The 13,980-nt window shown below is 42.6% G+C and overlaps 1 protein-coding gene across 1 annotated transcript; it reads left to right on the top strand.

Annotated features, from left to right (window-relative positions):
* The first annotated feature begins 11,866 nt into the window (after positions 1-11,866).
* On the top strand, positions 11,867-13,426 carry LOC133458776 (uncharacterized). The gene is made up of 4 exons (XM_061738976.1): positions 11,867-11,895; positions 12,279-12,372; positions 12,562-12,671; positions 13,017-13,426. The coding sequence occupies exons 2-4, from the start codon at positions 12,284-12,286 to the stop codon at positions 13,424-13,426; spliced, it is 609 nt and encodes a 202-aa protein (XP_061594960.1). The 5' UTR covers positions 11,867-11,895; positions 12,279-12,283.
* Positions 13,427-13,980: the final 554 nt, after the last annotated feature.

Genomic DNA, 13,980 nt, shown 5'->3' with positions numbered 1-13,980 from the left:
AAAAGTAACAATAGAAAACTAGAAGAACTACTAGAAAACACAGTGAACTGAAAGAGTTTGAGTTTTCTTTTTTTTTTTTTTTTACCTTGTCTGCACACATATTAATGATTGAAACAAGAGGAAAATTGGTTCAAAACGAGCCGGCAATGGCACAGTGTCTGCCCGGCTTTAAACAGAACCGCAGCCAGTACTCGAGTTGTAAAAAAAAAATCAGGGGGGATGGTGGATTTTATCATATGGGGACAGATAATTTGTTCTGATTACAAATATTATAATATATTACAAATAATAGCAGTGACCAAAACACCTGCAGAAATACTGCAGGAATGACATAGCAGCAGTTAAATGCAGCCTTCTGTAAGCTTTAAATATCCACTGGGCTTACATCAAATACATCAAAACACAACAATAAAAAACACTTTTCTGAACTTATCAATATGACTCTGTCCTTCACAGGATAAGTAAAATGGATCACTGCAAAAACTCAAAATCTTAACAAAAATATTTGTCTTATTTCTAGTGAAAATGTCTCATTTTAGTAAAAAAAACCTCATTACACTTAAAACAAGACTCATAACTGGAAAAAAAACACCATTTTCATCTGTTTCACCTGTTCACCTGTTTTCACTTAAAATAAGTAGAAAAATCTGCCAGTGGAACAAGATTTTTTTGCTTGTAATGAGAAGATAAATCTTGTTTAATTTTATTTTTTTTTTTACATTTATCGTATTTTTAATATTCTCTTTTTGGGGGGGGCTGGAAGGAGGGGCGTTGGCCATGAGTGCGAGGGCCCGTTCATCGCTGCTTGCAGCTTTAATTATTATTATTATTATTCTCGCCGTAAATAAATTGCCTTTTTGGAGGCCTTAAAATGCTCCGAAACTCACCAAATTTTGCACACGCTTCCAGAGTCGCGTAAAATTACGTATTTTATGGGCGACAGGCATGGGTCCACAAGAATGGGCTCTATAGCGCCACCTATTTTATGTTTTTTGACGAGCCCCACAATATGGTTTGACTTACAGCAATGACCTTTATGTGTGTATTATATTAGACAAAGAGCTACAAAAAAGTCTTTTGGACCCATGGTCTAAGTTACACAGGAAGTCCGGCATTTTGAACAGAAAATGTCATTTTTCATGAATTCTGATCATTTCTAGGCCTCGTACTTTAACGAACTCCTCCTAGAGATTTTATCGAATTGGCTCACAACTTGGTTTGTACAATCTAGACACATGGCCGACGCTAAATTGCGAAGCTTTTAAGTTTCTGCCAGAGGGCTTGACCGTAGTGATCCGGCGAAGTTTGAGGTCATTTTTAAGCTTCGCCATCAAACATCAATTGGCTGTAATTCAGCAATACATGATTTGATGTGGTCGAAAACATATGTGCATGATTGTAGGCTGAGCCTGAACCCATCTATGGTGGAATATTCAGGATCGGTTGTAGCGCCACCTGTTGGCACCAGGAATTGTTATGTCTTCTAGTTTGCATCTGTGCTCCAAACGAGATCAGTTTCTTGATCTCAAAGTTGGTGAGATAATAGGTAAGGCATTGACGATGAGTGAGAGAGAAAACTGTAAGTTTGTGTCAAAGGGCGTCGCTGTCAGAGGTTGTCAAATTTCGGGGTCTCGCCATGAACATAAAAGTTGTTGTAACTTAAACATAATTGGTCAGAATCAACCCAAAATCAATTCATGTAATCAGGCTTCCATTCTGAACAAGTGGATATGACAATCTTGGATGAACTCCATAGCGCCACCTTTTGGTCAGGTATACATTTTTCATCAAATTATGTGCTATAATTGCTGTTTCGTTCATCCAATCTTAATCCAATCGACACATATGATTGGCAGTAGGTCCCTTGTTGACCGTGTCGCGTATCGTGGTCGTAATTTGAAAGGAATTGGCATTTTTATGTCACTCTGTATTTCTGGTAAAATATTAATTAAAAATCAGAGATTTTGTGTAAGGAAAATTAAATGGCAGTTTCAGATAGCTTACAACAGGACTAAAAAATCATACACTGGAACATATTATTTTCGAACAACTCCGTCACTCTAAAAATTAAAAAAATGAACTAATAACATAAAAAGCTATGTCTTTGTCACAAAATGTCAAAATTAACATCCGACTACATAGATATGTTGTTTACTATAATGAGAAAATATCTTGTGAATTTCATAAGCCTGAGTGGGACCGGTGATTTTCTATTAATATTTATGTTAAATTCACTGGATTCTTAACTCTGACTGACTGCCTGCAGCGGGTGACAGCCAGAGGAGAGTAGAGAAAGGAGGGGTGCTCCCGCGGGGGACGGAGGGAGGGGTGGGGGGTGGTGGGTGGGGGGTGGGGGGGGGGCTTGTTATGCGCGCGCATCTCCCGCGGGGGGGCGGGGCATTGGAGCTGACGTTCAGCGCGGCCGCCATCTTGGATAAGGTACCGACGGCCATCTTGGAGAGGCTGGCAGAGATTTAGTTATGAAACAGGACGCTGTCACACATTAAAAATACGCACTTTTATGCTGAAATACTTTGTATTATGCTCTTTTACAAAGACATGGTATGGAATATTGATAAATGTATAAATTAATTAATTGTATAAAGAAACAAGTTTGATTGTTCATTTGAATGTATTTGAAGGGGAGAGGGGTGTGTTGTTGTATTTATTTATATATATTTATTTATTTATTTGAGAGTGAGAGTGAACTTTGTAATATTATAAGTCCTCTTGGCTTACTATTCCTATCCATTTTTCATTGACTGTTTTTTGTTTTTTTTTATAGCAAAAGGTGCAAATAAAAATATACACCGTCGGAATTCGGAAACTGATGATTATTTCTTCATCCACTGCATCTTTCATCCACTGGTGCGTTCAGGGACAATTGGAATTTACTCAATTTGGCGAGAATTGACCATTGTGGTTTCTCCTGTTTACTGGTGTGATGAGTGATATCTAAATATTGTAATCTTTAAAAGGAGCTTGAGGCTCCTTTTAAGAAATGAGACTCTCTAGCGCCACCCTTCGCCACGACGGACGTTGGGGGTACTGCAGCCAACAGCGAAGCCGGCACGGGAGAACGGGGAGAACGCGCATGCAGCGTCATGTGACGTCACATCCGCAGGACAGCGCGGGAAATTCCGGGCACAATTGCAGCACATTTTGCAGCACACAGCCTGTTCAAGGCAAAGGAGAGATACACTAGAGGGCTCATTCTTTTTGGTTTGGAACGCTTCATCTGACATTATTACTAGAAAACTTAAAACGTATACACATTTTTTTCATAAATCCTGCCTCAATCCTGCCTCAAGCTCCTTTAATTACCAACTTCATCTAATTAATGTTTTTCATCTAACCTCAGTAGTGTGAGATATTGTTTCAATGGGAAACTGCACACAAACTCAGCGGCGGTTGGTGTTGTTTTTCCTATGGGCAAGCCAGGCCTGGTGATAAATTTGATATTTCATGGTTTGCATTAATGGGCGTGGCCTAACGGCTCAACAGCGCCCACTAGAATACTTTTCTCTGCCATAACTTTTGAATGGTTTGACATAGAGAGTCGTGGGTGGTATCATGGGACTCGGTATTGAGTCCTTGACCATAATTGGTGAAAATTAGCCCCGCCCCTTCTTCTGATTGGTTGTCCCGATTTTCTGCTATAACTTTTGAATGGTTTGACATAGAGAGTCGTGGGTGGTGTCATCAGACTCTGTATGGAGTCCTTCACCTTCATTGGCCTGAATTAGCATCGCCCCTTCTTCTGATTGGTTGTCCCTTTTTTCTGCTATAACTTTTGAATGGTTTGACATAGGAAGTCGTGGGTGGTGTCATTTTTGATATGCTTATGGGGGGCGGTGGCCGTGAGTGCGAGGGCCCGTTCATCGCTGCTTGCAGCTTTAATTTGATTTGTTTTTGGTGTTTCTGCAGGTTTTATATAACTTTGTGGTTCTAAAAGCAGCACATCAGTGCAGCTGGTTTCAAAGAGTTAATTCTCAGAAACAAGAGTTAAAAGATCCTTAAATTAATTTAGAAAAAATATAGTAATTTACTGATGTGGAAAATAAGAAATTTACTCTTACTCTTACTCTTACTTTTACTTAAAGTAAATTTAAAAGCATTTACTTTTGGATACTTAAGTACCTTTAAAAGCAAGTACTTTTCTACTCTTACTCGAGTAATATTTTGACTGAGCTACTTTTACTTGTAACGGAGTAAATTTTGACCAATAGTATTTGTACTCTTACTCAAGTACTGGGGTCGAGTACTCTGTCCACCTCTGATTAAGGCCAATGAAGCTTAAAAACTCATTACAGAGTCCCATGACACCACCCACGACTTCCTATGTCAAACCATTCAAAAGTTATAGCAGAAAAAAGGGACAACCAATCAGAAGAAGGGGCGGGGCTAATTCAGGCCAATGAAGGTCAAGGACTCCATAAAGAATCTGATGACCCCACCCACGACTCCCTATGTCAAACCATTCCAAAGTTATAGCAGAAAATCGGGAATACCAATCGGAAGAAGGGGCGGGGCTAATTAAGGCCAACGAAGCTTAATAACTCATTACAGAGTCCCATGACACCACCCACGACTTCCTATGTCAAACCATTCAAAAGTTATAGCAGAAAAAAGGGACAACCAATCAGAAGAAGGGGCGGGGCTAATTCAGGCCAATGAAGGCCAAGGACTCCATACAGAATCTGATGACACCACCCACAACTCTCTATGTCAAACCATTCAAAAGTTACAGCAGAAAATCGGGACAACCAATCAGAAGAAGGGGCGGGGCTAATTAAGGCCAAAAAACCTCAAGGACTCATTACAGATTCCCATGACACCACCCACGACTCTCTATGTCAAAACATTCAAATGTTATAGCAGGAAATAGGGACAACCAATCAAAAGAAGGGGCGGGGCTAATTCAGGCCAATGAATGTCAAGGAGTCCATACATAGTCTGATGACACCACCCACGACTCTCTATGTCAAACCATTCAAAAGTTATAGCAGAAAATCGGAGAGTCACGTGACCCCTGGTGGCGATGGAAGCGTAGTTACCCGGCTCCGCGCAAGCTGCCGTCTTTTTTCTTTCAAACTTAAGTTTTTGCGTCACAAACTACTGTTAATGTCGGCTGGGAGTGAGTCCTCCACCTTGGCGAGCAACAAACGGCTGCACACGGATTCGCCACTGAAGGAGGAGAAAGACCTAAAAGTTCAGAGAGTGGGCGCAGGTGGCGTTAACATGGCGGACCTGGCTGCGCTGACAGCGGAGCTGCAACGCATGAGCAATAAGATGGATCTGCAAACCGAGCGGCTGGAAGATGCACTCTGCCGGGTCAAGACCGAAATATCTGGGGAAATTGGTCAGCTCAGTGAGTCTGTCGGTAAACTAAATGCCCAAGTAGATCTGCAAGCTAAAGAGATTAAATCGGTTAAGACTCAGGTCGGGCTGCTTCAGAAGGCTGCGAGTGATGACCACGGGAGGATCTCCGCTCTGGAGATAAAAGTTGAAACACTCGCTCGTAAAGCTGTCGATATGGAAGATAGATCCCGACGCAATAATGTGAGACTAGTTGGTCTGGCTGAGGGCGCAGAGGGCTCGGATGCTGTCGGGTTCCTCAGAACCAACCTGCCGGTGTGGTTCCCCTCATTGAAGGACAGGCTGATTGAAGTGGACCGAGCCCACCGTGTTTATGGTGCTGGGACCCAAAGCACTGGACGCTCTCGTACTCTTATTTTCAGACTGCTCAGGTGGCAGGACAGAGATGCTATTTTGACAGCGGCTAAGAAGAGGGGCCCCCCCATCAGACAAGACAACTCCAATCTTCTGTTTTTTGCGGACTACAGCGCGGCGACCACGGCGAGGAGGAAGACTTTCAGCTCGGTGATGAAGATAGCACACGACAAGGATCTTCGCCCCTTCCTCATTTACCCGGCGACCCTGAAGCTGAGACTCGGGACGGGACCGAAGCTTTTTGATGATGCGGCTTCAGCTATGGATTTCGTTCAGCGACAGCCCTCGGCGGGTAGCGGCGCCGACACGGAGCGGAGGGAGAGAGCCCGTCGGAACCTGTTCACTACTGGGTCAGGATGCGCAGCTTCCGAGCACGGGCAGATTCAGGAGGCAGACGTTCAGGTGGAGGACATCACCGTGGATTAATGATCCTGCTCCTTCATCACTCCCACCCCTATATTTTTTCCTGGATGTCAGGTTGGTCTGGAAAAGTCCTGAGGTACCCCATTTAATGACTTGTTTAATGACTCATTTAGCCTAAGTTTTGGCTCTCTTGGTGTGGATTTTTTATTTCTTGTAACGTTGAGCTGTGGTGATGCTGGGGTGACTTAGGCTTATATGTCACTGTGTGTTTGTGTGTGCATGTGGATATGTGTGGATGTATGTTTGTATCTATGTGTGGGTATGTGTGTATATGTGTATATGTATGTGTATACATGTATACATATGCTCTATGTGGTTAGTAATTCTTGCTCTGCACATTGCACTACTGTGTAGATGTATATGCGGTGTTTAGGTGTATATGTAGACACACAGTGGACAACATTCTATTATTGGTTCAGACCACTTGTCATTTTACAGCCGTTATAGCCATTTTTTGTTCTTATTTCTATGGTATTAGACGGAAAACATATCTTTTTTTTTCTCACTACTGACGGGCGCTTGCGCCGGCCCGGGAGCTGATAGCTTTCGTTGCGTTCATAGAGTCACGTACTTGGCGACTTTTATGTTCTTGCAGGCCTGCGGGATGCTCGCGCGGCCTGCCCGTGTTTGTACTTTTAGATTAAGGTTTCAGAGTTTTTTCTATGTTTTTTTTGTTGTTTATGCTTCCCTCCCCTTCCCCTCACAGACTGCACATCTCCAGGACTGGCGTCTCTGCCCCTCTCTGATATTTGGTTCTGCTTATTATGTAGAAGGCTTATATCTAGTTTACATGTCTGGTACTTTTTGCTCTGCATACTGTACGTGTGTCTTGACCTCCCTAAATTGCTCTCTCTCTGGCATGTGTGATGGCTGGTGATGCTGTTGGTATAATATGCTGGAATGTGAACGGCCTGAATGCCCCTCTTAAGAGAACACGTATATTAGACTTCCTCCGCCGTAAAAGAGTATCTATTGCGCTTATTCAAGAATCTCATCTTAAGATCGGTGACGTGCAGCGTTTTCAGAATGGGCGCTTTAAACTTATAGCACACTCCTGTGCTCAGACCAAGACAAAGGGGGTACTTATTTTAGTGGACAGGAGACTATCTCTAACAATAGATCAGGTAGGAGATGATGGCCTCGGCCGCTTTGTCTATTGTAAAGTAAGAATAAATCACGCTAAGGTGGCTCTAGCTTCTATTTATGCCCCTAACACAGATGATGCAGTTTTCTTACAGGGCGTGAGTAGTACTCTGTTGGAATTGTGTGAAGGTTACCACCTGGTGGTGGGTGGTGACTACAACGCTGTCCTGGACCCCGCTCTAGACAGATCCTCGGCTGTCAGGGATGGCTCCCAGTCCACTTCACTTTTGAACACTTTTATGAAGGACCTGAATGTTGTTGATCTGTGGCGAATCCAGAATCCCAGCGCACGAGATTACACCTTTTACTCAAATAGGCACAAATCTTACTCCAGGATAGATTTTATATTTATGAGCCCCTCTTTAGTTCCTTCTGCGTCCTCTATTGACTTTCTACCTATTCTTTTGTCTGATCATGCCCCAGTGTTGGTGGGGATTAATCCTACTCCTCTTCCAGAGAAGGCCACTAGATGGCGACTTAATACCACATTGCTGACCAACCCTGCGTTTCTAACGTATATCAAGGCTGAGCTTGGCGCATTTCTTGAGACTAATATGGATGGGTGTGATGACCCGCAGATCCTTTGGGAGGCGACTAAGTGCTCTCTCAGGGGCTCTTGCATCTCATTCTCCTCTCATCTGGCAAAAGAGCGGTCTAGGCGTTTTGAGTACCTGGAGAGGGAGATAACTTTATTGGAACATGCACAGAAGCAGCAGATCACAGATAGCCGGTCTGCCCAACTCGCCTCCCTCAGGGGTGAATTCCATGCTCTGTCTCTCTCGAGGGCTGAATTTATATTTCACAGGACCAGACAAAAATACTATTTTGACGCTGAGAGGCCTAGTAGGTTGCTGGCACTTAGGCTAAGGGAGAGCGAGGGCAAGGCCTCCATCCCCGCCGTTAGGGATCCCGCTGGCACTATTCTCACTTCACCCCAGTCAGTGAACAACACATTTAGGTCATTTTATGCTGACTTGTACAAATCAGAAGTGACACATGATGCATCGCGCTGTGAGGCGTTCCTTAGTGTCTTACACTTGCCCAAGATCTCGCAGGCCGACAGAGGGCTCTTAGATTTGCCCCTAGACCTCGAAGAGCTTCATGGGGCCCTCAAGTCTCTACAGCGAGGGAAGTCACCGGGTCTCGACGGCCTTCCACCAGAGTTATACCTAGAGCTGTGGGAGGTGATAGGCCCCCTGATCCTAGACTCGTTTAACGCCGCTATCTCCAGGGGGGAGTTCCATAGGGACCAGAAGGCTGCTCTCATCTCGCTTCTGTTAAAAAAAGGCAAGGATCCCCTGGAATGTGCGAGCTACAGACCAATCTCTCTGATCACCTGCGACCAGAAGCTCTTTGCGAAAGCTCTTGCCGTACGATTGGAGGCAGTCACAGATGCTCTCATTGGTCCAGACCAGACAGGTTTTATGAGGGGACGCCTCGCAGCTGACAACGTGCGCAGACTGCTCCACATTTTAGACTCAACTAACGACTCTCATGATTCCCGCGCCATTTTCTCGCTCGACGCGGAGAAAGCTTTTGACCGTCTCGAATGGGGGTATATGTGGACAGTGCTAGAGCGCCTGGGTTTTGGGACCAATTTCGTAAATATGGTGAAGACTTTATATGGTGCACCGACGGCAGCGGTCCTTACAGGGAAAACCATCTCTCCCACATTCCAATTAGAGCGCTCGACCAGACAGGGGTGTCCTCTCTCACCCATCTTATTCTGTCTCGCTCTTGAGCCGTTAGCTCAGGCTGTCAGACAGAGTACCTCCATTTCCCCTATAATACTACAGGATCAACCCAACCACATTTCGTTATATGCCGACGACATTCTTCTCTATTTAGAAAATCTGAATGTCTCTATTCCTCAAGTATTGGACCTGTTTAGTGATTTTGGCAGCATGTCAGGGTATAGGATCAATTGGGGCAAATCGGCTCCAATGCCCCTTAACTCTGCTGCTAGGTCTACCCAATTGCCAGCACACATTTCAAGTAGCAATAATTTTGTATACCTTGGTATCAATATCTGGCCCAACTCTTTATGTCAAACCATTCAAAAGTTATGGCAGATAAAAGTATTCTAGGGGGCGCTGTTGAGCCGTTAGGCCACGCCCATTAATGCAAACCATGAAATATCAAATGTATCGCCAGGCCTGGCTTGCATGCAAAATTTGGTGACTATCAAATATGGACCAATCAGATGAAGGGGGGGCGGGCCTTTTGGCGTCTAGCGTTGCCACGGTAACGCTTCTGAAAGAGAAAAGTAATGCGTGGTGTCGCAGGATGGAGACACACATTTTGATGTATAACACACCTGGGTGCACGTTACGGTTCGGGCTGAATTAACTGCCGAAGGAATGGCATAAATTTCGGCAAAATGACACGATTAATTCAAAATGGCCGACATCCTGGTCGGTTTCGGCCATGGCTCCAAGAGACTTTTCTTTAAGTTGTGCCATGATACAGGTGTGTACCGATTTTCGTTCATGTACGTCAAACCGTATTATGGGGCTTGAGGCACAAAGTTTTTTCGGTCTGAACCAATCAGATGAAGGGGGGGCGCGCTTTTTGGCGTCTAGCGTCGCCACGGTAACGCTTTTGAAAGAGAAAAGTAATGCGTGGTGTCGCAGGATGGAGACGCACATTTTGATGTATAACACATCTGGGTTCACGATACGGTTCGGGCTGAATTGATTCTCGAAGGAATGGCATAAATTTCGCCAAAATGACACGATTAATTCAAAATGGCCGACATCTTGTTCGGTTTCGGGCATGACGGCAAGAGACTTTTCTTTAAGTTGCACGATGATACAGGTGTGTACCGATTTTCGTGCATGTACGTCAAACCGTATTGTGGGGCTTGAGGCACAAAGTTTTCAAGGGGGCGCTGTTGAGCCATTTTGCCACGCCCATGAATGCAAACCATTAAATATCAAATTTTTCGCCAGGCCTGGCTTGCATGCGAAATTTGGTGACTTTTTGGGCACGTTTAGGGGGGCAAAAAGGCCTTCCTTTTGTCAGAACAATAAGAAGAAGAAGAAGAAGAAGAAGAAGAATTCCTGCAAATACAATAGGGCCTTCGCACTGAAGGTGCTCGGGCCCTAATTAAAAGTCATCTTGTTTATATCAGGGCGGGGATGTTGTGAGTGGAGCATTCCAACCGCTACCCCAGAAAATCTCCCTCTTTTTCACAGTCCAATGTTGGCAGGTATGGGTAACTGCTGACCCACTTTAATGCAATACCTCTGATTCCATATTGATCTAGTTTGTTAATTAAAATTTCAAGATTTATTGTGTCAAATGCTTTCTTTAAGTCAATGAATACCCCGACCGCAAATTTCTTTTTGTCTGTGGTGTTGGTGATTTCTTCTATTAGTTCAATTAATGATAATGATGTTGATCTGTTGTTTCGGAGAAGAACTAAGAACACATGATTTAATAAAACAACCTTTAGCAGCAATAACTCAAAGTAAATGTTTTCTGCATGACGTCAGACAGACATCTAATTTACAACAGTGCTTTTAGCAATATTAATAGTATTTAAAAAAAATAAATATTTACACTCAATTTTCTCCCAATCATAAAGATCACAAAACATCAGCAGCTGAAATGTTTGGTTTCCACTCTTTATAGGTGACCATTCAACATCATCAGGTGGTTGAAATTCACAAATCAAATATTCTTGTAAACCTCCCGGTCATTGGGCATGAACAGCAATTAGGATTGAAATGATGACAGTATTTGGCTTTATATAAAGCTCGGGTCCATTTCACAAAGCAATAAACATTTCAATAAACTCTGACTCTAATCCTGAACTCTTAGTTGATCTACTCTGAGATCGGAAACTCTGAGTTTTCGGTTCCTGAACAGCGGATTTTAGTTAATTTACTCAACTCTAAGTAGTTTCACCTGGAGTTAAGCGCGTGCACCACAACTATAAAAAGCCAGCATCAATGGAGCCCCGATTCGACGAGTCACCATGGCAACGGGAAAGAGGAGGTCTGCTTTTTTCACCCGAATGGAATTAGAGATTTTAATGCGCGCATACAGGGAATTTGAACATGTTTTTCGAAAAAAAAGTAACACCGCAGCACAGAATATAATATAAAATTAATTTAACAGATCTCTACATCATTCACCTGCAATCCTGTGGAACTCCTCCTTGATGGCTTGGACAGGTTTATGTAGGCTTGCCACCCGTCCCTTGAAATACGGAATTGTTCCATAATTGGGAATTAAAAGTTGCGTTCTGTATTGAACCAATACAGACACATATTATAGACCCCTTTCCAGCCTACGTCATCACAGGATGCGCGCGCATTGTTGCGGCGGAAGTGCTGAAGAAGTTGCATGAGTTTGAATAGAGCGAGGGAAGATTTGTTTCTTAAGTTGCGTTTTTGGAGTTGCAGTAACGTTATAGAAGAACAACATGCCCACCAGCTGTTGTGTGTATGGGTGTACAAATCGAAATCCCGAGGAACATATTTTTTTTGCAATTCCCAGAGGAAACAGGCCTTTTCAAAAGCACCTTAGGAGCCTGTGGCTGCAAGTAAAAGAACCGACTGGACCGAGGATCATCAAGAATCATATCTGGTGAGTTATCGTGGCTATCTGGTTTAGCTTTACTTGAATGCCTTTAATTGAGTAACTGTAGGTGGAGTAACTGTAGGTAGAGTAGGCTATTGTAAGTGTTTGCTACCATAGACTGTAAGTTTACTACTGGTGCTAGCTAGTAACTCATACAGCTGAGAGCTTCAGTGTGGTGTACATAACAATAATTAATATTATTAATATTATAGATCCATGGGTGTACAGCAGCTCCACTAACTTAACAGCTTTAACACTCTAGCATCATTGTTGTTTAGGATGTGTGCCCTGGTTGTCTTTTCTCTGATTTGAGCATCTCAGAACACTTAAGAAACTTGAAAAGTGGTTATCTGGTGTTATTTGGCTAATGTGTATCTTTCTTTTTACAGGTGAGATGTCACTGGACCACGAGAGTCCTGATATTGTGCCCTCTATTTTTTCATACACTAAACAAAACCAAAACCCCGATGCAAAGATCAAAAGGTAAAATACAATAAATGAGACCTAGCTGTTTGTGTTTTTAGCTTAACCTAATGACATGATTAACTCATGAATATTAAGGGTTTACTTATTTTGGTATTAAGCAAACCATAACCGATAATTAAGATGGGAATGTATTGTATTACAGCTTGAGATCAGTATTTTTGTTCATTTGAGTTTTTTTATGTGAAGGTACCAAAGAAAAAAGAAATGGAGTGAAAGACTTCTGGTTGCTCCACCAAATCAACCTGCTCCTGCTCCTGGAACTCCAGAGGAAGTCACCGGCATGGATCACAGTCCTAGTAAGTGTAGCCACTGTTGTCATTTCATGTCTCATTGCATTGTATAATGGTTCAACCATGCTGAGTATTCTCCCCTTATGCTGATCTCCACATCCATTCTTTTCTTTACAACCCATATTTATGCACAGTGTAGACTAACACAGTTGCAATTAATCTTAGGTCTATGTATGTGACAAATAAAATCTCCTTGTCCCTGTCCTTTTCTCCTCTCCTATTCACAACTGTCCTCTACTGATTCCAATCCCCCTCTTATGTTCTCTATACACCTATCCATCCATCCATCCATCCATCCATCCATCCATCCATCTCGTCTTCAATTCTCAACTGTTTTCTTTTCTGCTAAAGCTGAAGAGGACATCCCAGTCACGAGGACAGAATACAATGACCTGAACCTGAGGTACACCGAGCTGAAGAGTGACCACGTCAACCTGCAGGAAAAGTATCAACAGCTGCGAGATGAAAATGAGAGACTTAAAGAGGAGCTGAAGAAGTCTACATTTTCATACTCAAATATTAAGTGCAACATGGTACAACTGTTGTTTATCACTAGAATAACATCTGTGCTCTTTGACTTTGTGCACCAAAATTGCAGGAAGTGTAAAAATATTCAGCAAGAAGCTCTCTCTACAGGATCATCTTTTGATAGTGTTAATGAAATTAAGGTTGCAGCTCATGGTGCCCTTCGCATTCCAGCTTTCACCAAAGGCAAACAGCAACTTTCTGCACAGGAAGTCGACACATCAAGACAACTGTGACGTGTCAGGATACATGTCGAACATGTTATAGGGAGATGGAAGAACTTCTGAATTTTGCAGACAAGAATTCCACTGTCACAGGCTGATGTTATTGTGTGTGCTAGTCTCACAAACCTTAGCAAAAGTGTTGTTCCGAAAAAATCTAGGAAATAAGGGTTCTGAATAATAACATCAAGTCTTGACATTTTTTTACTTTCTCATCAGTGATTTGGAGCCGTGACTATGAATTGAATATCAGCCATTAATGATTTACTTGACTATTAAAGTTTTGCTAATAAACTACCGGAGTTATTTGTTTTTTTCCTCACTGATTGTGTAAATGTATTGATTATTTGCTCTTTTTAAAGCTACAAACATCCAACTTCCACAGCTGTAAATATGCTGCACAAATATACATATATTCACTATATGTGTTGTATATCAAACTCAGGTATATTATAGATATATTAATCCCCACAAACCCTCAAATAAAAATAATGAATTTACCTAAAAATAATGAACTAAGTTTTAAAAAACAGTATTTTGCATTATATGCCTTTTAATGTTTTTCTTTT

Source organism: Cololabis saira, chromosome 13, assembly GCF_033807715.1.
Source record: "Cololabis saira isolate AMF1-May2022 chromosome 13, fColSai1.1, whole genome shotgun sequence".
In the NCBI taxonomy this organism is placed as follows: Eukaryota; Metazoa; Chordata; class Actinopteri; order Beloniformes; family Belonidae; genus Cololabis; species Cololabis saira.
Note: the sequence above shows the minus strand (reverse complement) of the source record. Positions and strands in the feature narration are given on the sequence as shown.

Bases quoted from the DNA above. Each gene is read 5' to 3' on its own strand.
- LOC133458776 (XM_061738976.1), top strand. From the start codon at position 12,284: ATGTCACTGGACCACGAGAGTCCTGATATTGTGCCCTCTATTTTTTCA. The intron at 12,373-12,561 runs GTAAAATACAAT...TTTTATGTGAAG, and splicing joins CCCGATGCAAAGATCAAAAG to GTACCAAAGAAAAAAGAAAT. The intron at 12,672-13,016 runs GTAAGTGTAGCC...TTTCTGCTAAAG, and splicing joins CGGCATGGATCACAGTCCTA to CTGAAGAGGACATCCCAGTC.